General features: G+C 38.1%; 2 protein-coding genes and 1 long non-coding RNA gene across 15 annotated transcripts in view; 2 read left to right on the top strand and 1 right to left on the bottom strand.

The window, feature by feature from the left end:
• Nucleotides 1–12,836, top strand: part of stxbp5l (syntaxin binding protein 5L) — a 138,481-nt gene extending 125,645 nt beyond the window's left edge. For 7 of the 11 annotated variants that reach the window (XM_047815245.1, XM_047815244.1, XM_047815239.1 and 4 more), the window contains 7 exons: nucleotides 3,672–3,770; nucleotides 4,993–5,232; nucleotides 5,956–6,319; nucleotides 6,944–7,109; nucleotides 8,650–8,761; nucleotides 8,845–9,065; nucleotides 10,180–12,836. In XM_047815245.1, the coding sequence (XP_047671201.1) occupies nucleotides 3,672–3,770; nucleotides 4,993–5,232; nucleotides 5,956–6,319; nucleotides 6,944–7,109; nucleotides 8,650–8,761; nucleotides 8,845–9,065; nucleotides 10,180–10,221 (1,244 nt within the window). In that variant the 3' untranslated portion in view covers nucleotides 10,222–12,836. The remainder of the gene's footprint in view (nucleotides 1–3,671; nucleotides 3,771–4,992; nucleotides 5,233–5,955; nucleotides 6,320–6,943; nucleotides 7,110–8,649; nucleotides 8,762–8,844; nucleotides 9,066–10,179) is intronic. The other 4 variants (XM_047815247.1, XM_047815246.1, XM_047815241.1 and 1 more) reach the window with 1 other exon arrangement.
• Nucleotides 6,200–8,976, bottom strand: LOC113641030. Its single transcript, XR_003440184.2, has 4 exons — nucleotides 8,835–8,976; nucleotides 8,633–8,741; nucleotides 7,346–7,502; nucleotides 6,200–6,336 (listed from the first exon to the last, which is right to left on the bottom strand). It is a non-coding gene; the product is annotated as an uncharacterized LOC113641030 (long non-coding RNA).
• Nucleotides 12,837–14,724: 1,888 nt separating the features above from the next.
• poglut2 (protein O-glucosyltransferase 2) lies at nucleotides 14,725–21,816 on the top strand. Of its 3 annotated transcripts, XM_027143538.2 has the most exons (11): nucleotides 15,094–15,230; nucleotides 16,377–16,458; nucleotides 16,837–17,042; nucleotides 17,629–17,834; nucleotides 18,223–18,300; nucleotides 19,264–19,436; nucleotides 19,507–19,744; nucleotides 19,984–20,193; nucleotides 20,483–20,572; nucleotides 21,322–21,426; nucleotides 21,781–21,816. In XM_027143538.2, exons 2-11 carry the CDS (start codon nucleotides 16,388–16,390, stop codon nucleotides 21,796–21,798), a joined length of 1,395 nt encoding a protein of 464 aa, XP_026999339.1. In that variant the 5' UTR covers nucleotides 15,094–15,230; nucleotides 16,377–16,387; the 3' UTR covers nucleotides 21,799–21,816. The 3 variants fall into 3 exon arrangements, with proteins under 3 accessions (XP_026999337.1, XP_026999339.1, XP_026999340.1); XM_027143536.2 differs by lacking the exon at nucleotides 16,377–16,458 and having other exon boundaries at nucleotides 14,725–15,230; XM_027143539.2 differs by lacking the exon at nucleotides 15,094–15,230 and having other exon boundaries at nucleotides 16,387–16,471.
• Nucleotides 21,817–22,413: the final 597 nt, after the last annotated feature.

The following is a 22,413-nucleotide window of genomic DNA, read 5'->3' as shown; positions in this document are numbered from 1 at the left end:
CAATGCAGAAGCACAAAAGCGAGAACCCTGCTGAGGTCATTAACAGCGGCTGCTATAATAGCTGTAATGAAAACGCTCATACCGATGTTCAGGACTGATTTCTGTGTCTGTCTCTGTGTAATAAAAACTGATTTATTATCAGTTTTAAATATTTAAAAAAGGTATATTTTATACCTCAGAATGTAGAGAAAATAAAAGATCTGTCTGTCTGTCTGTCTGTCTGTCTGTCTGTCTATCTGTCTGTCTGTCTGTCTGTCTGTCTACATTTACAGCATTCGGTGCACGCACTTATCCTGAGCGACGTACAAAAGTGCTTTTAAGTCTATATTTATAAATAAATTAACATCTACATATTTATCTATCTGTCTGTCTGTCTGTCTGTCTGTCTGTCTATCTATCTATCTATCTATCTATCTATCTATCTATCTATCTATCTATCTATCTATCTATCTATCTATCTATCTATCTATCTAATACTGACATAATGCAGTACATTTCTCTATCCACTTTTTGTAACCGGTGTCCAGAACAGTTTATATTTACCTAATTTCCCCTTTATATCTATTTCATTTTTTTAATTATTATTTTTTACTTCTCCACAATTTTGTTTGAATGTTTTATGGATTTACATAATGGCTTCTTTTTGTGGCGCATTTTCCTTAATAAAAAAGGACAAAAAGGAACATTTGCTAATGCAATGTTTAATTGCTAATGTTTAACAATTTAACATGAATTCTCACATTCGACAAGTTTACTTTAAGATTTAAGGCTGTAACACCAGGTTCTGTTCAGTAATAAGTTGCCAGTGAAGTGAGTTTTGATTTGTTGAGCTCTAATTTGACTTGCTGTGTTGGTAACGTGGTTACTAGTACAGAAGAAGGTTGGTTGTTTAATTTGCCTTTCTTTGATTATCTCTTTTTTATATATGTTATTGTTTCTTGTGTATTTATATCCTCTTCTGTATCTGTATTTTGTTTCTCATGGCTTAAATAATTGGAAGGCAATCTGTCAATAAATGGCCAGTTCAAGGGAAATCTTGTGTGTATGAAAGAGCTGAGGGAAAATCTACACTACTAATAACTCTTCTATGAGCTGGCGTATTGCAAGGGTAGAGTCTCACAGCTTTGGCTAACAAAGTTGTTTGCTAAACTGTTATGTAGTAAGATAGAACATACTGTACTTCACTGTTGCTTTACAACCTATACAGTACATACTGTACGTAACATCGTGTGGCTCAGTGTTATTTTTTTTATTTTGTATCACATCATTCATCAGAGCAGCACAATAAGCTTCTGACACCATAGCCCTGTTTCTGCCACAGAATTACCACCTCAGAATCACTTTTCACTTCTCTCTGATCTAATATCAGGAGTATCTCTCTCTCTCTCTCTCTCTCTCTCTCTCTCTCTCTCTCTCTCTCTCTCTCTTCCATTTTTATTCGTAATCCTGTTTACTTCGAGAGGACACGCCACAGGACAAAGCACTCAGCAGCACACCGCATCCTGTCAGGTTCATTTGATTGACGATAACGCCGCCATCCTTTAGGTGGTGAGATGGCAGGGGTTATTTATTATTAGAAATGATTACCTGACAGACAAAGAGCATATTATAGGCTTGTTTAGGATTGACATTTTACCTCACAGACCAGACGACAAGAGCCTATCAATCCATAGCGTCTTTTATTTATCCAACTGTTTTCCCTTCTGTCTGATTTTCCCTACATCTTCAGATTATGAAAGTTTTAAGACGGCCTTCAGTTGATTTTTGTCGCACACCAGGTAGCTGATAACCATTCGCTTATTCGTTCCAGACCATGAATATTCCAGTGTTTACTTTTCCTCAAATGCTCCTTGTCCGTGCTGTGCGTGTGTCCCTATTGCTGCACAGCTGGGTCGCTGAGATATTTAAAGGTCAATTAGCAGCTAGAAAAAAGCTGGGTTGCAGTTAATGAGACACACTACGGGGAGTGAGAAGAGCAGGAAAGCGATGCTCGGTCTCAGATAAATAACATGCAGGAATGGAGAAAAGAATATTCACGCTATCATATACAGTGCCTGAAGTCAAATCCATACAGAAACAGGACACACATCTAGTAGTATTCAATTCAATTTTATTCGTAGGCTATGTAGAGCAAATAGATATGCAGTCATACAAAAATGAAGGACAGAAATGGGCACACAAACACACACACCATGTCCAGTAACAGTGTTCAAACACTAGACACTCAATGCTTTGACCCTCCAGGGTATGAAACACCATCAGTAACAAGGAACAAAGCTTAGAGACAAGAGCCTTCAGATGAACTGCCAAACTATAGCTTGATAGTCGATGGCACAGCACTGCCTAAGATATCAAGACAAAGACTGGGGCAGTGGTGGCTGAGCTGGTTAAGGCTCTGGGTTGCCAAGCTGCCACTGCTGGGCCCTTGAGCAAGGCCCTCAACCCTCCCTGCTCCAGGGGCGCTGTATCATAGCTGCCCCTGCACTCTGACCCCATTCCACTGTGCTGTAATGTATATGTGGCGATAATAAAGGCTTCTATGCCCCCCCCGTTCTCCGTTCTCTCGTTATCTTCACACCACAGCAAAATTCTTCCATGTTATGTCCTGAAATATTCACACTTACACATCTGATGTGTATAATTATGTTCACACAGTCACCGCTAATGCATCAAAGCTTGCCAAAGCTTGCTCTGGTGAATGTCTGTACTGAAAGGCAGGCTAAAGGTCAGTGGTTTTGTCAGTTCACTGGTTTCTGACGTGTATGTGTGTGTGCTTGTTTTCTTGCTCTCATCATGTTTACAAAATATGCTTTTAGCCTTTGGGCAGTTTGTGCATCTATTTCGGGACCTCTGTACGTGACATCCATACAGAACTCCTATACCTACACATACCCTTTGTATACACATATTTTCTTCACTCACTCTGTGCACTCACGATTCTCAGCAACATAGACAGTACAGGAGAGCCGTGGGCCAATGAGTAACTTAACACTGCACACAACAGCCAAAGGGGAAAAACAGGCTACTGATAGCGGTGTGCACTCTAAGATTAAGGCTGTTGACAGTGAGCTTTTACCAGGGATCTAAAAGCTCTACAAAAAAAAAATCCCTTCCTCTCATGGTGGCCATCTCTGTGTCAAGGATTGTAAATGGCGTACTTTTGAAAAATATTTTAAGAACATCTTTCTTTTTTTGATTCTCTTGAACAGTTGTGTCTTCTTTCTTTCCTTCACTGTCTCTGTCCAAACACCGTTTGGTTTTGTGTAAGTTTGTCTGTACCTGTGTGTGTGTGTCTGTGTGTGTGTGTGTGTGTGTATTCATATCTCTGTGTGTGCATGTCATTCTTCTATGTATGTTGGACCATTGTTGTTATTTGAATGTGTGTGTGTGTGTGTGTGTGTGTGTGTGTATTCATATCTCTGTGTGTGTATGTCATTCTTCTATGTATGTTGGACCATTGTTGTTATTTGAATATGTGTGTGTGTGTGTGTGTGTGTGTGTGTGTGTGTGTGTGTGTGTGTGTGTGTGTGTGTGTGTGTGTGTGTGTGTGTGTGTGTGTGTGTGATTCTACTTTGTCATGTTTCACTGTATGCGTCATGACTATGTTTGGTTGTGCCATGAATATGGCGTGCTGTACGTTTGTACATCGTCTGTGTGTGAACGATGGATAGGTTATCCGTCCAGACGGGCCATGCTGCAGCAGTTGCATGGTGTCAGTATGTACTCACATGATGAACACCACGCCACCACCTACTCCTGGAGTGAGAGAGGTAAGGAGTGGATATGTGGGGATCACATGTAAACCCCTGGCTCCTGTTTCGTCTTGTCATGCCCAGTCCAGTCAGTCCTGTCGTTCATCGTTTTGCATCCTATTACAATAATGCTCTTAGTGTTCAAGCTTTTTCTCTTCTTGTCTCCAGGTTTGGGTAAACCAAGTTTGTCCTGCAGCAGTGTCATATCCACATCTGTCATGTGTGTCTAGATGCTGGCTTGGAAATAGACATTTCAATATCACTACTACGTAGAAACCAAAAGTGGGGTTCCCCACAGTGGGGAAATTCACTGTTACAGCAGCAAAAAATATATATATAAAGAATAAAGACATAATATAATATACAGTAGATGAGTAGGAGAATGTGCGTCTTTGCTTAACCCTCCTGTAACTTATAAGAGAAATACTGATCCCACAATGAGAAATGTAGCCAAATTTTACATTTTCTAAGATTTTCACAGTCTAATGAATCTAACAAATGGATTCTTCTCTCTCTCTCTCTCTCTCTCTCTCTCTCTCTCTCTCTCTCTCTCTCTCTCTCTCTCTCTCTCTCTCTCTCTCACTCACTGTCTCTCCTTTTTATTTTTTTGGATTTGGTTTCTTGTTACATTTAAATAATTGACTTTTGCAGTAAATGAGATATAATCGCTAATTTACAGCTTGAAAAGAGAGAGATTTGCTTTAAACAAGTGAATGAATCTGTGAGATACTGAAACAGACCTTTAAAAAATTTTCTGTTGAACAGTGCGAATCATTACTCAACATGTCTTCATGTGTGTCTTTATATGCTTGTGTGTGTGTGTGTGTGTGTGTGTGTGTGTGTGTGTGTGTGTGTGTGTGTGTGTGTGTGTGTGTGTGTGTGTGTGTGTGTGTGTGTGTGTGTGTGTGTGTAAATGGAAAAACAATAAAAATTTATATTTTGATATTTTTTCTAACATGTGTTTTGGGAAATTGGGGGTGTAAATTTTCTAATGCATAAAAATTATATTAACTAAATCTTTCTATTTTACAGCTCTCATTTCTTCTCCCAGTTCTTAAAGTGTACTCTCTCTCTCTCTCTCTCTCTCTCTCTCTCTCTCTCTCTCTCTCTCTCTCTCTCTCTCTCTCTCTCTCTCTCTTATTCATTCCGTGTCTTTTCTCACTCTGTCTTTCTGTGTTCCCTCCCATTTCTCTCCCTCTCCTGTCTTCCTTTCTTCCTCCCTCTTTCCTTTTTTTTTCAGAGAGTCGGGAAAATTCCTTCAGCCGATCACGGAGTTCCAGCGTCTCCAGCATAGACCGGGATACAAAGGAGGCTGTGACTACGCTGCAGTTTGCTGAGTCATACGGACACAAGTCAGACGCACTGCCTACCCCATGCCTATGGGTGGGCACCAGCCTTGGCATTTTTCTGCTACTGCCCTTGTCCATTGCCACCGATGAACAGGAGAGGCTAGAGGAACCTGTCACAGTCGCACCCACCAGTGAGCACAAACGAATTTCAGTTCCCATCGATATTACAGATAGTCTGTGATTTCTTTTATATAAGAGCAGAAGCTTTTGGGTGGCAATTAATAAAACAGGACTTCCCAGCTGCAGCCATGTAATACACTTGTTATAGACAAGTAAGAGACTGTAATAGTTTATTAGTATTTGATAGACTGTATAGAAGTAAAAGACATTTTTAGAAAAGCAATTCTATGAATCTTTGAACAAAACAATGTGCATAAATCTTTTGCTTCAAAACACTATACAGTACATAGATATTTTGGTCCAAAACTTATTTATCAATCATTTGCACCAAACCCTATGAACTGGTCTTTTGGGACAAAGGTATGGATATACCTTTTTATATAGCTGTATATATGGATATGGATATATATATATATATATATATATATATATATATATATATATATATATATATATATATAACTACCTCATTAGCCCATTGGGCACAGAGCAGCTTATATCTTTTCTGTTGCATATTGTTCCGAGTTGCCTTAGATGATTAGCTGCACACTTCCATGTAAACACATAAACAGAGAAACCTCACTCTCTCAAGAAAGAAACAATTTTACCTCTGTTTACCTCTCTCTCTCTCTCTCTCTCTCTCCTCTCTCACTCCATATCATTTTCTCATTCTGTATTTTTCTCCTGTTCTCGTTTTCCTTTTTCCATTCTGACTTTTCACCTCTCCTCCTCAGGCACTGTCTTAATGCTGAAAGGTTCAGTCCTGCGTTTTGGTTTTCTGGACTGCACCGGTGCTTTGATCCACAGTGCATGTGAGGTGTGGAGAGATCCACATGGCCCCGAGGACCCTGATCGACCTCGCAGGAGGAAGTTGGTCAACTTTTCACCCTATTCCTCACAGGAAGCCAGCAGCGAAGGCCACTTAGCTGTTGTGTGCTCTGAACGCCAAGCCAAGGTCTTCCTCATGCCCTCGCAGGCCTGCCTGTATGTGCACAACATCACGGAGTCATCATTCGTGCTGCGTGCCGATGTGGTGACCGTCTCCAACAGCGTGTGCCTGGCTTGTTTCTGTGCCAACGGACATGTCATGATCCTCAGGTTCAGCTCCATGGTCACTTCATGTTTGGTAGAAAGGAAATTGTTTATTAGCATTTAACACAATGCTATTGCAATGCAAAGTATTGTTGATCTTGCTTGCTAATTTTTGTGAATATATTCATTTCTAAAATGTCTCCTAGTCTCCATCTCAAATGTATTAAATTCCCAGTTGTCATATTTACAACTTTGTAACGATCGAGGTTTAAATATCCTATAAGAGCCCAATAAATGGTGATGTTGATTAATACTTCACCATTGGCACTTATCCATCCCCTTAAAGCTTTAATCCTTAGGAGCATTGATTTCCCTAATCCTAGTCTTAATTCTAAAAATAACGTGGAGACACTCTTAATCCTGGTGTTATCCCTGGATGCAATCAATAAACTGGTACCGCCAAGCAGTGATCCCTCCCAGTGCTATTATTTGAACAATGAACAGATGTGTTTCGTATTTCATCTGTCATTTTTTTTTTGTCTTTCTCTTGTTTTATATAATAACGTTTGTAAGGATTTTAGTTTAGGTTTACAGATAAAGTCAAAGATACAAAGAACGTTCTCCTTTCACTGCTGTAAACGCTTGAGTTAATATCATTGAGGTTTGAGTCTGTGTGCGTTCATGTTGCAGCCTGCCAAGTTTACGGCCCCTGTTGGATGTACACTACCTGCCGCTAACAGACATGCGCATTGCTAGAACATTCTGCTTCACCAATGGTGGTCAAGCCCTCTACTTGAGCTCTCCAACAGAAATACAGCGCATTACCTACAGCCAGGAGATGTCTGATAATTTACAGGTGTGTGTGTGTGTGTGTGTGTGTGTGTGTGTGTGTGTGTGTGTGTGTGTGTGTGTGTGTGTGTGTGTGTGTGTGTGTGTGTGTGTGTGTGTGTGTGTGTGTGAGAGAGAGAGAGAGAGAGAGAGAGAGAGAGAGAGAGAGAGAGAGAGAGAGAGAGAGCTGTGTGCGTGACTGGATGTGTGAGCATGCATTTGTGTACAGTTTTAATGTGTGTGTGGGGAGGGCGGTGACAGTACCTATTGAAGTGAAATGTCATGCTTGTCATAGATGCTTTGAGCTCTGCTGAGCTGAGCCCTGTTGCACCTCCCTTACCCTCCTTCAGTCTAGTGATGGAATAAAAAAAAAATCTGGAGAGTTCCTGTCTGTATAATGATTTGAACCCTCAAAGTGTGTCTGAAAAGCAGGCATTCAAAATCACATATGAACATATAACAATTAATCGCACTGGAAAAAAGGAATATGTGATTAGTCAGATTTAAGAAAAAAATGTTGCATATAGTTTACAATAAATTCAGTTTTATTGCTTATTCTAAATTTAACTTAACCCTTGTATGTTGTTGGTATTTTTGTTACTCAGCCAGTGTTTGTGGGTCTGGTCGACCCGCTGCATTTTTAGGTTTTTAATTTAACACAATCAAAAATGTTATGTTTAAATACTCTACAGATGTTTACTTCATCCCAATTACAAGCAATATAAACAGCATATATGGTTAATATTTCCCCGTTACCTTTAGTACGTACATCACATTTTTTAATTAAAGTGCTACTCGTTTTTTGTTGTTTTTTAATAAAATGTAATTTAAAAAAAAAGAAAATCAAATTTAATCAAAAGTTATGAGTGGGGGAAAAAATCCCAATTTTTTTTTGAAAATTTTGAAAAACTATTGATGTTTATGAATATGGGTCCCACAGACCCGACAACATACGAGCGTTAAACAATTATTCGATTAGTAGATCGAATGTTCCAAGATGGCGGCACGTCAGTAGCACGCAGTGGGCACTCCGGGTCCAATATGGTGCTATTTACATTTTTAGCTCGACTATTCTTAGTACATGGACACCAAAGACAGCTGTTGTTCTGTGTAGCTCTGTCTTTGTTCTATGTAGCACCAAGGTCCTGGAGGAACGTTGTGTCATTTCACTATGTACTGCATCTGTACTGCATGCTTCTTGACTTGATTTGACTGATATGGAATGAGTGATGAACTCATGTAGTATTAACAGAAATTAATTACATTGTGTAATCTAATGAAAACTTTGACACTGATAGGAACTACAGTATAGATCAAGTATTACATTTTGACAATAAGTACATGTATGTTAGTACATAATGTGTGTGTTACTAAACATCATGGTTTGATTTTATTCAGGGTTTGGAAAATACACACTCAAATCATGTTGCTCGGTTCAATCATTTGGAACCGATGTACGCATTTAAAATGAAAAAAAAAAATTTTTATTGCACACTTGCACTAATTGAGTCACATGCATTTGTATGGCTCACTGGCAGCATACTGACTGACCTAATGATTATCTACAGGAGATGCTGGGGGAGCTTTTCACACCCATCGAGACCCCTGAGGCACAGAATCGGGGCTTCCTGAAAGGATTTTTCGGGGGCAACGCACAGACCTTTGACAGAGAAGAGCTTTGTAAGTTTACCTCTCATTCATCTGTGTGTATGTGTGATTTTATTCATGAATATTCATAAATCTCTTAATATACCTGTGTATAGTTGGCGAGGCAGCAGCAGGGAAGGCTTCTCGAAGTCTGGCGCAGCATATACCTGGCCAGGGCAGTGTGGAGGGCATACGGGTAGCAGCCGGCGGGGCAGTGGGTGATCTTGCCCGAGCTCGCATTGCCCTGGATGAGAGAGGACAGAGATTAGGAGAGCTGGAGGAGAGGACAGCTCTAATGATGTCCAGTGCTGAGACGTTCTCCAAACACGCTCATGAGGTAATGTGTAGATATGGAATATAAACAACAATCATTAAAATATAAATATTTCCAAGTTGCCCGAGGTTCAGCTGCCATTCAGGATTTAAGTTGGGACCAGAACCAGTCCCCTCAAGGGATTTGACCTCAAAGCAATTCTCAACCTGTATTCTGATTCTATTTCTGTAAACTTACTGAATTTCTGCTCACAATGAGCATGCTGATTCATTCATGCAGTCCATGCATCTAATCATCTTAAAACAGATTAAGAGCTACAGTTAATGCTCATGTCAAACATCAAAAAAGAGACAAGTGTGATGTCGGTGACTTTGTACATGGCATGTTTGTTGATTCCAGACAGGATGGTTTGAGAGTTTCAGAAACTGCTGCTCTCCTGGGAATTTCACACAAAGCAGTCTGTAGATTTTACACAGAATGGTGAAAAAGAAGAACAGTTTTGTTGGTAGAAATGCCTTTTTAATCAATCATCCAAGAAGGATATTACTTAAAAGTACTTGATTATTTCAGTACATGATAGTAACTCAAATAATCAATCTTTACAACTTTGCTGAGCAGAAAAGCAACTCAGCATGCACAACACATCAAACCATAAAGTGGATGCGCTACAACAGCAGAAGAACACATTGGGTTCCACTTCTTTCAGCCAAAACGTGGCTACAGGGGGAACAGGCTGACACAAACTGGATAGCTGAAGACTGGAAAAAGACCAGGCAACTGTCCAGCCTGAGACCATACAGTATGCTATCTCCTTTCTGGTGGTCGATGTGAAGATATGGTGGTAGATATGTGGCCATATCTACATGATTTTAAGCCCTGCACTACTGCCACATGATTGGCTGATTAGATAATTAAATGAACGAGTAGGTAAATTGTTCACGAAAAGTGCATATCTAGCAAGTTACAGTGAGTATAAGGAACTCTAAAGTCAATACAGTACAATAATTACATGCCCAGGTTTTTTGCATTTACAGTACTTATTTGATTAATGGCTGACAAGATCAAGTCGAATACCAAATAGTCAAACGTGAAATATTATGTGTATGTATTTTCCGCAGTGAGCTCATGTTTAGTTTCATACTAATATATGTATGCTGGATCTCGCTGTCATCCACAGCTGATGCTGAAATGCAAAGACAAGAAGTGGTATCAGTTTTAATCGAGTTGGCCTGGATGAAGGCTAATTCCACTCGCCAACCACAAGAGGGCACTCCTCTGGAACATGGACCTTCACTTTTTCGAGAGGTTGAGTGGTGCTTAGGGCTGTTCCTTCTCTCTGGGGCTATGTATACAGACTATACTTCTTAATCAGACTGGTCTGACAGACTGAAGACAATAACTGATGGACAGGTGCGATTAGTGTTAACAACATAGTGTTCCTCCCATCATACGTTCGGATTAGACCATCCTTCATTCATGTACAGTGGCCAGGGTCTTCTTATGGGAGGAAAATTGGCTTTTGGTCTATAGATATATAAAATTATACATAAAAAAAAGAAAAGAAAAAAAAAAGACTGCATGAAACAAAAAATGGATGACCTATAAAAACATTAAAACTGCCATATTCAAAAGCAGCATGTTACTTTAAAAACAAAAGGATATAAAAGAATGACATACTTTTATTTAATAATATAAGCCAATACCAGAATCCTATGACAAAAACTTTATATTTTTTGAAATAGCGATAAAATATAAATAAAAAGGGAAACTGTATACCTGCATTGCTATAAGGCCAAAATTCTGTTTTTTCGTTCTTTTTCGATATATTCCATAATACTTATTTTCAATAATGTATTATTTGAACAATTCCACCGCTCTGTCTTCATATCAGTTGTTCATGCAACGTGTTCCACCCTTTTGTTCTGATTACACACGTGAAAAATCTATTTAAAAACACTATAACACTACAGAACAGACAAAGTGCTACTCACAGACGTTCTTCTAACACATGCACTTTCATGTCACACCACTTTTTTTTTAAAACAATCCAGTGTTTATGAAGTAGCTGCTAACACACGTAACCGTCCCTCAAAATAAGCTTTACTACTTAATCAAGTTACTTCACCCTCTCCTAGAAATGTATGATGTGGTTTTAGATGTATAAGCGAGAAGTAAGCTGTACTGGGCAATACGTGCTATGAGTGTATCTGTGTGGTCTTACTTGAGTGTGTTTCTATTCATAAAGCCAATGTAATAATTCATGTGCCATATTCTAGATGGGTGAAGTATCTTTCCTGTAAACTAGCGATGAACTTATTCTGTCCGTGGTTGATATTTTAAGCCGTTACTTGTCAACGAAACTCCTTCGGAGAGTTCTTCTGATCATTTGTGTCTGTTTAAGTACAAGACAGTTTCAAATGTTTGTTCATTTTAATTGTGTGGGGGTCAACTTATAATTTTCAGCTTGACCTTTTTGGGTCTTTTTTTTTTTTTTTGGTTTTCTGGACTTTTCTGCTGCCTTGGGTCACATGTGGTAAAGTCTGGCTTGTCATGGCAAATCCACGATCGACAGTTTGAAGTTAGAGGATTGTTTATTTGTAGCTTCTGATTTGAATCAATATAAAATGGCTGAGAGTGAGCCATACTACATTACATGAATATCTGTGTTCTTTGAACAGTATCTTTTAATTATATGTATGGAGTGTTATATGGAGCATAAAGAATCATAAATGAGCAAAATCATTCTGAATCTTATTTTAAATTTCAAAATCATGTGTATTTGGTTTAATGCTTCTGTTGGCCTTATTGTGCTTTGTGTTAACATTTGGTTATACTTTTATTATGGTTCCAGTGGGTTCCTACGGTTCCCCATCCCATCTCTCTCCATGTCTTCTGCACTTCCATTCTGTATATAAAATGGCCAAAGCATTCATACATATGCTATGTCCGAGTCAAAATCAGATCTAAACAAAAACCCATAGGACAACGAGTTCATCTCTGCCAAAGCTGTACACAAAGCAAAACCTGTTGTAAAAATACTTAAGGACAGTTAAAAAAAAAAAAAAATGCTAGCATGGCTAAGAAATTTATCAAGGGCATGAAAGCCAGCAGTTAGGCTTAACTATCCCTTTAAAAGTTTTTCGATATCGGAGTGAACGACTCCAAGCTTAATAATATATATACATTAATAATAATAATAATAATGTATAATACATTAATATTAACTGAGTACACCCACATGCCCATGATAATAGCCATGTCACTCTGCACAACCATTAACACTATGACTGTCCATCATTTCCAGGCTAAAATAAAGTGCGTATATCTGATAAAGAATTCTATTGGTCAGAATTCTCAATCGTTATCATGTTTGTTTTTAACAGCAAAAAAAATTACAGGGTGTTATGTTTCTATGTTCTCAGCTTTTATACTAAAATGTACAGTTGAACCTGAAGAGAGTTGGGAGAAATGTCATCCAATGAACTCATGTGATTTCTTCTGTAAATGTTTTACCTGTTGAAAGATGGTACTGCGTCTAAAATTCTGAATGTAGTTCTGTAGTCCCTCCTCCGTCCCAAAAACCGAACCGCTCTTCTCTGCAGGGAACGCGGTGCCGTCCGTCTTGTTTAAATGGATACTACCACTTTTTTGTTCTTATCGATATAACAGTAGTATTATAGAGGTTACTGGAAAAAAAATCATGAAACATATGTTGATGCTAATCAAATTGAAATAAACATGGATTGATGTACTCATGGCAATGTGAGAATTGTTTCTCACAAAATATGTTTTGTTTAAATGAAAAATCTAATTAAATATGGAAAATTTGTGTCATTTGTTGTCAGTGTTATTATTTGTGCATTTGTTTGTTTGTTTGTTTGTTTGCTTGCTTGTCTAATAAGCAAAGAATCATGCCTTGTACTGATCTGGACATAAGAGTGTGTCAGGATGGAATTGAAACAATAAAGTAATAATGTGAAATAATTCTCTACAATTCTATGCATTCACACAGCTCTGTGCACTCGTCGGGTTTGGGGTGAGGAAATCTGGCTGGTTATCAGGTTGATATGTCTATATTGTGAGGGATACTACGATCTGTCGCAAGATTTGATAATTTAAAAATAAAAAATGAAGAAACTGAAGAAATTAGCAACTGTCCTGCACTTGATATGTCTCTTTAGCTTAGATCACATTTGCTGGTCCATGTCACTCCCAACTACTTAATATCCTGTCTTTTTATCTGGGTTATTCATAGACAAATCAGCCAAATTCTACCATCATACATACTTACTGTATGCAAACTTTGATCATATTACAAATAATAATGAAATTCCAGGTACAAATTTTGAGAAACAACAATGATTCATTCACCACTCAAACACGTCATCTAGTCTGAGTCATTCAGTCATGCGACACACTTATATGCCTTGTATAGGATACAAAAATAATTATTTCACCTCCAGAGTCTTTTGTTCTGAGTCATTCAATCTTTTGTCAAGTGACATTACAGCTGCATACTGGATACAAAAATTGTTCATAATTTCCAACCATCTTTAAAAACAAGTGGCATAATTTTTACTTTTACAGTTATACAATGTGGTTCTGTTATAAAAGTTCATTTATTCATTTTCTACCACTTATCTGAACTACCTCGGGTCACGGGCATCTCAGGCGTCATCGGGCATCGAGGCAGGATACACCCTGGATGGAGTGCCAACCCATCACAGGGCACACACACTCATTCCCTCACGCAATCACACGCAATACGGACAATTTTTCCATAGATGCCAATCAACCTACCATGCATGTCTTTGGACCGGGGGAGGAAACCAGAGTACCCGGAGGAAACCCCCGAGGCACGGGGAGAACATGCAAACTCCACACACACACAAGGCGGAGGTGGGAATCGAACCACCAACCCTGGAGGTGTGAGGCAAACGTGACGACTAAGCCACTATGCCCCCCTGGTATAAAAGTTAAGCTTTTTTATTTCTAATTTACAAAATTTGTGAAAAGTTAAATACTGCTTTAAACTTTGTGTATGATGAGATCTCATGACAAATGAACAAAAGACAGACTGGAGATGAGCTAATCATGATCTGTTTCCTGCACACAGCATATTATGCAGCTGTTATTTGATGAAAGATGGAATGATTCAATCAGTAGACTCAGGAGGTGAACTAACCATTTCTATTTCCTGTAAAGAACCTATGTGATTTTAATCTTACAAAATACATGAAAGGAGTTTGCACATGTGTGGCTAACCTAAAATAAAGGACTCACTCTCTGAAACAACACGATATTGCTGAGTCATATAAATGATTCATTCAAAATAAACAAATCAATTTCATGAATGATTCATCACGACTCTTCAAAAGAATAAAACCAAATACAAATATTTTTATCAGAATAAAATTTCCAATAAGTTAACTAGTAGTTACTTTTTTATTAGAAATGTCATTCTGATAAAAAAAAATATTTTTATTTGATTTTATTCTTAATGTTATATTAAATAGTTAAGTGCAAATAAAATTAAATATTAAGTAAAAAAAATACTACTATTAAATAGTTAACTTTTTGGAAATGTCATTCTGATAAAAGAAATAATTTTATTTGATTTTATTCTTCTGAAGAGTCTCTCAGAAAAGATTCTTAAGCACTATTGCTATTACAATCGTGTAAACACGTAAAAACCTGCGCAGTTCTGCGTAAAGCGTGTGCTACATGAACACACCCGAAACCCTCTGTAGCCGACCAATCAGACGCAGCGCATCGGTCCACGTCCAGAAGCCGCATAATATCCTACTAAATAGTGTGACAATATTTGTACACTACCGAAAGACTGCGTTCTGTTAAATCCTGCTATGTGATCAAATAGTATCGAGTTGTTCCCGTGCACAAAGAGTCTTAGCCCTTGTGTGTTGACATACACGTGATTTACACTGCAAACTTTTTCAGCACTTCTGGATTTGTTTATAACAGAGAACTGATTTAACAACCATCAGATCATCCCCTGAACTGAAGCCCAGTAAATCAGACAATGCTGTTGAGACGATTATCAGGGTTTTTGCTCTATTGCATGCTGTTTTGTCTGATTACATGGACACTGAGCACTAGTGCACAACCCAGTGCCACGAAAAGTCTGGTCTGGGGCCTGGGACTTGAACCAAACGCTGTGCTTCCTGCTCGTTTCTTCTTCATCCAATCCGTGGACAAGGCCGGGAAAAAGTAAGCAGGCTTGTGGACTTCATTCATCTTATTTTATCTTATTGAATGCAGATCAGAATGCATAAACAATAAATAAACGTGCATGTCAATATATATATACTACATGTGGGTGAAGCCACACCTGGAATGCATCAACATCATATGTTTCAAATCCATTGACATGTACTAAAGAGTGCATTAAACATCTGTATTCTGTGAATTGCTTGTGCTACAGTTGTACGGTGAAAAAGCTTTTCTCCGGGATCATGGTGCTACATAAAACAAAGACAGAGCTAAGGACATAAGTACAGTAAGTTAGTCCTAGACACATAAAGTGCATCTGTGCAACCTGGTGCCAACAGTGCAGGACAAGACAGAAAGACAGAAAAGACAGTGCAGGAAAAACAAATTACAAGACAATACACAAAAGACAATAAACAGAAAAGTGCAGAACAATGTTTTTCCTCTGTACAATCTTAGCACAGTGGTTTGTCTCTGTACAATCTTTACAGTTTGCTGCTTTTTTTCTGTCTGTCCTTGTTCTGTCTGTGCAATATCTCCCACATTCGTGGTCCAAAAAAGACAATATTGCACAGACAGTACAAGGACAGACAGACCTAGTCTTACATCAGTTCTATTCATCAGTCAGAGTCAGGTGATAAATGATAAAGTGTAGTGATGGTATGATGATTGTACAAATCCTGTTATATAGTGATAAGTTACACTGCAGTTTCTCATGCTAACACTTGTATGTGAATCAACACTCCTGTCCAATAATATAAATGTTCTGTGACCCATATTAGGTAGGTCATAGCACCTGAATAATTAACCTCATTGTTCCGCAGGACTGTATTTAGGCCCAGAAGAAAAATAGCACCCTGAAAACATTCCATTTTAAAGCTAATGTCGGTTGATGCGTCACCATGAAGTTTACCAATAGTAAACAAATCAAGGTGTTTTCTGTCCTACGTGTGAAAGCCTATTTTTTACAATCTTGTAATACTAGAACTTAGCACTTCATTTAACAATGTTAAAAAATATTACTGTTCTGCATACTGACACACTGGCCCTTATTATAGACAATTCTTTATAGAGCTAAAGGATTTTAGAGAAATGTTTTTACTACCAAATGTCTTGTATAATAATGTTGGCCTTTTTGGTTTCTAGGTTGTCACAGCATGAACAAGAAGAACACCATTTTTAAAACATGCCCTACGAGTCCTATGTTCAGCTCCTACAGAGACTTTCAGTAGGCAAACAAAGTAAAAAAATTACATGAGAGTCAGGTTTTGCAATAAATACAGCTAATATTGTATTATATAATATTGTGATATATAATCTGGTAATATATAATATAGATGAATCTGTACAACACATGGAGTGGTCTACTTAACACGTTTTGTTGTGTAGTTGTATGAAAAATACATTGACCACGGCAGAATAGATGATAGGAGTCTATCTTAAGCTGTGGTACTGTGAACACTGGATAACCACCAGGGTTTAATTTTTTTTAATATGTAATCAGCACTGAACTCTGTGAAAAGGTTTCACTGAAAGATGGCTGTATGACAGTGCACATACATTGCTAAGATTCTAAGAATCCGTTTCATTTCTTCTTGGCCTATAGTTTTACAACTTCACCTGGAGCCAATACATTTGACGTGCAGATCACGTCACCATCAGAACCTTTCTCCAGGATCTGGGTGCAGGTTTTAGACCGTCAGGATGGATCATTTCTGGTGCGTTACCGCATGTATGCCAGCTACACAGATGTCAACATTCAGATCCTACTGAATGATAAACATGTGGCCAAGTCTCCGTACGTTCTCAAAGGTGAAAATTGTCTTTTTCTGAAAAATCTGGTGGGGATCTTTGTTCTAAGCTCTTCTTTTAGAGAAATGTGTCACACTTGTAATTTAGAAGCGGGGTTAATATCGCTTTGTACATAGGTTTTTGAAACCCTGCTCTGAACGAGGGTTAGCAGCACTTTTGCAGCGATAACTCCACATTGTCCACATTATAAATAGTCAGGATCAGTTGCTAACCCCAGGTAAAGTATGAGCCGTTTAAAACAAACAAAAAAGATAAACCAGGATTCAATTTGCTCAGAGTTTAGTCACCCAGGGGGAGCTATTTTAAGGATATATAAAAGCCCTTTTGAGGTTTATCCATCGTCTCAGCTTTATAGTGATACCAGATATAAGAAAAAAAGAACCTTGATCAAATTTATGGACAGAAGATTTGCCTGAAAGCAATACAACCAAGAATTATTTTTACTTAAAATCTTGTTTCTAACCAAATAACCTAATAAAGTTTCTTACCATAACCTATTCAAAGTCTAAATATATAGCTGATGGTTTAAAAAAAATCGGATATAATAAACACCCAGTTACATCACCATCTCTCTTTCTCTATGCAGGTCCAGTGTACCATGAATCATGTAACTGTCCAGAGCCCAATGGTGCACTGTGGGAGAAGCACATGCACTGTCCTTCTTCATTTACTCAGATCCAGCATGATCTGTCAGTTTTTCTGAAAGTGGACCTAGAACGGAATGCCCACGAAATCCCGCAGCGCTTTGGCCAGAGACAGAGTCTGTGTCACTACACCATCAAAAATAACCAGGTACTCGATGCAATTTGAGTTGCTGATTCTTCTTTGGTCACTAGGTGGCGATAACTCCATAGACACAAACTTAACTTCATCCTTGCTCTGAATTTCGTTCTCTCACTGCTTACACTTTCTTATGCAAAACTTTTCTCCAAAGTGATAAACCACTCATCTAAAACATCCAGCTTCAGCCCCAACCACCACTTTAACACCTTCACCTTATGTCAGTATTCTAGATATACAGGTCTGTATAATATGCATAATTAAACTATAAAAATCCTGTTTGTTTTTTATTCACAGGGTTAAAAAAGGTAACTGCAGATGAACATTAATGTACTAATAGGACACATTTATATGAAAGGGTTCTTGTGTGCCATTCTAATGACATTGTGTTTGAATTCAGGTGTACATCAAAACACATGGGGAGCATGTTGGCTTCAGGATCTTCATGGATGCTTTTCTCCTCTCTATCACACGGAAAGTATGTACCAGTCGACTCATTAGTACAATCAAAACGAGCTGAAGTTGCAAGTGCACAATTCCGTATGTAGCAGTGTCTGCTTTCTCAGTTGATCAGAGGGTCAGGGGTTCAAGCGCCAGCACTGCCAAGCTGCCAGTAACATGGTTGACCCTGCGCTCTGATCCCAACTTCCTGGAAAAGTCGAAGAAAGGAATTGCACTGTGCTATAATGTATATGTGACAATTAAGTACTTATTATTATTATCCATTCATTCATTAATTTTCTACCGCTTATCCGAACTACCTTGGGTCACGGGGAGCCTGTGCCTATCTCAGGCGTCGTCGGGCATCAAGGCAGGATACACCCTGGACGGAGTGCCAACCCATCGCAGGGCACACGCACACTCTCATTCACTCACACACTCACACACTACGGAAAATTTTCCAGAGATGCCAATCAACCTACCATGCATGTCATTGGACCGGGGGAGGAAACCCAGAGGCACGGGGAGAACTCCACACACACAAGGCGGAGGCGGGAATCGAACCCCCAACCCTGGTGGTGTGAGGCAAACGTGCTAACCACTAAGCCACGTGCCCCCATTATTATTAATAATAATAATAATAATAATAATAATAATATGTGCTCAAGTTGTCAAGAGATTAAGACATTTTGGACAGCAGAGGGCATCAACAATGATTACTCTGTTTCTGATTATAAAAAGGCACGGCAAGATAGATTCAAACTCTACTAATTATCTAAATTATAAAATACTTTTTCAAAGCTTTAATCATTGGTAGATTAGTGTTTAAGGTGTTGGACCACTAATTGGAAGGTTGTGAGTTTGAATGCCAAGTCCACAAATGTCCACAGCTGGGCCCTTGATCAAGGCCCTTAATGTTCAGTTGTATAAAAATGAGATAAGATATGATAAGGATTTAATCAGTGACTGTGACTTTAATCCTGGATTTTTGTGTGACCAGGTTAGGCTTCCAGATGTTGAGTTCTTTGTGAACCTGGGTGACTGGCCCCTGGAGAAGATACGGAGCTCTGAAAAACTCCATCCCATCTTTTCTTGGTGTGGGTCCAACGACACTCGAGATATTGTCATGCCAACCTATGACCTTACAGAGTCTATACTGGAAACCATGGGCAGGTATGGAGTTTGTGTTGGAATGTGATAAAGCATAATTAAGTATTTCTAAGTCTTCTTTTTATTCTTTCAGAGTAAGTTTGGACATGATGTCGGTGCAGGCAAACACAGGTCCTGCATGGGCTGAGAAGAATAGTACAGCCTACTGGAGGGGCCGTGACAGCAGGAGAGAGCGATTGGAGCTGGTGAAACTGGCACGAGCAAACCCTACCTTGCTGGACGCTGCTTTCACTAACTTCTTCTTCTTCAAGCACGATGAGAGCCTTTATGGACCACTCGTCAAACATGTTTCTTTCTTTGACTTCTTTAAGGTGAGGAGGAGTTGATGAATCGGTGGGTGAATAGATATAGGTGGGTGAAGGAAAGGATGGATAGATTTAAATGTATGAAATACTTGAGTGGATGTTGTACAGTATATTCATGGATGGATCTGTATGTGTTGTTTTATGGTTGTATAGATAGATGGATGGGTAAGTTAGGGGATTGACACCTTTGGGATTGTAATGTTATAACATAATTTGATGTTTTATGGTTTTGTTTTGTTTTTCAGTACAAGTATCAGATAAATGTTGATGGAACAGTGGCTGCGTATCGAATGCCCTACCTTCTGGCTGGAGACAGTGTGGTCTTGAAGCAGGACTCCATATACTATGAACACTTCTACAGCCAGCTCCAGCCCTGGGTTCATTACATCCCTCTCAAAGCAGATCTCAGTGACCTGTTGGAGAAGATACAGTGGGCTAAAGAGCATGATGAAGAGGTACAGTATTCTCACTCTCTCCCTCCCTCGTTCAGAAAGGAAAGCTCTTATGGTATACATACATAACATGTTCTTAGAAATACTGTTGGAATATTAATTATTCTAGCAAAGTGTATAAGATAAGATGATCAAACCATCTAAACTATATTACAGCCAAATGGAGAGGCGAGAAAATCCTAACAGTAACCATAAAGAATTTTTTTTTTTTTTAAAGTGAGCTTTTAATTACTTTCTAATGTCTTTTTATTTTGTATAGTTACTGTTTAAAATTGTCCTCTTAAATTTGCAGGCTAGGAATATTGCACAGTCTGGTCAGCAGTTTGCACGTAACCATCTGATGGGTGACAGTATATTCTGTTACTACTTTAAACTCTTTCAGGTAATAATGCACAGCTATTATGACATGGATATCCCTGCTTTTTCACATCACTGTACAAGTCTTACTGTATAAGGTTACTTACATTGTATTGCTTAATTTATGCTACATAGTTTTCATGACATTAAAGGTTTAAATCACACACTGAAGTTTAAATACTGGGTAAATTTCCATGACTCGATAGACCCGATCAAGCTCCTCGTTAAATAGCAAGAGCTTGAAGACGCACCACAAGCCCTATTTTCAAGACTTATTATTAATAATTATTTCTGACAAATGGCAGCAGTGATTTTGCAAGAAGCTGAGGATTTCAATTTTAACTCTTGTGTTTTTGTTGCTGTACACATGCTACTGAATACCTGTAATCACTTATCTCCATCACATCCTCTTCAGCTTATGTATCTTGCTTATCACTTAATATACAGTATCTTGGCATATTTACGTTTTGATTTTCATTTCTAAAACAGTTGGTAGAAGTCTATATGGTATCCAAAGTGACTTACATAAGGCTTATCTAATCTTCTATCTTTACCCAGCAATTTTCTGCCATAACTTCAAGGACACAGATTAAATAATGCAAAGTCATCTGAAGCAATTAATCTTTAAACTCCTATTTCAACCTCAAAGCACTTTCTAGTTGTAAAACAGTGTGTAGGATTACGGTGTGGGATTTAGTAGGATCTTAAATAGAACTTAAAGTATGTATGTATATTTGTGTAATCTTCCTGTCTGGTTCTGTGTATATTCTATAGGAGTATGCAAAATTGCAAGTAACTGAACCTAAAATACGTGATGGTATGGAGGTTGTGGAGCAGCCCAAAGATGATCTTTTTCCATGCCACTGCCATAGGACCAAGGTGTGTGTACGTTAAATAAATGTGTTAAGTGAATTAAGGACATAATGGCATTTTAAACATTTGATGAGTAAGAAAATCACTGGGTCAGATAATTCAGAATGAGAAGATATTTCTGTATAACAGAACATTTCATTCACGTAAACCATTTAACACGGACATTTTAAGATTATTTTATTATCATCTTTATGACTTGAAATTGGTCGTAATCTTTTTGTGCAAACTCCATAGACAGTCGGACGATCGTTTACAGCCCGTTGCTCACAAATGCATGACATGACATTTTATGAACCACCAATTGACATTGTCCTTGAAATAAATCTAATGACATTTAATCCAGTTTTTCTCATTTTTTAGGTCAAAGATGAACTTTAAAGGGTCCACTTACTGCCTGAAAAAACTGCCTTATGATTCAGAATCGTCACGTTCGGATCACTTTCCCAAGTGTGGATCTCATTGAAACAAGCGCCTCGCGACGTTTTCAGTGCTTTCTCCATGTATTTTCCACTGTCATTATTTATAATGTCTTATTTACTGTTTTGTTTTTTTTTAAATCTTGTCATTAAATGTACTCATTTGTAAAACTAGATTTTGGATTCCTCAAAAGCACACAGTAAACATATGCAATGAACAGGCGATGTTACGAGTTTGTGGAGAAAGAAGGATTTTTTTTAATGTTGTGTATGTCAGGATGGACAAGAAGAAGAGTATCTCTTCCTCAATGAAGACATTTCATGAAAACGTATAGTATTTTATACCAACATGACTACCTGATGTTGCTTTCTTATTCTCTGGGTCTTATATATATATATATATATATATATATATATATATATATATATATATATATATATATATATATATATATATATACTGTTATGTTGTATTTTATATTGAATTGACAGGTGAAATATCTGATTAATGTAGTTTTATTGTTTACATTTTGACTGTTTAACCGTTTTATCAGTGACCATATGGCCTTGTGAAAAG

The sequence above is a fragment of the Tachysurus fulvidraco genome, chromosome 6 (genome assembly GCF_022655615.1).
Source record: "Tachysurus fulvidraco isolate hzauxx_2018 chromosome 6, HZAU_PFXX_2.0, whole genome shotgun sequence".
Taxonomy (NCBI): domain Eukaryota; kingdom Metazoa; phylum Chordata; class Actinopteri; order Siluriformes; family Bagridae; genus Tachysurus; species Tachysurus fulvidraco.
This window is presented reverse-complemented; position numbering and strand designations above follow the sequence as displayed.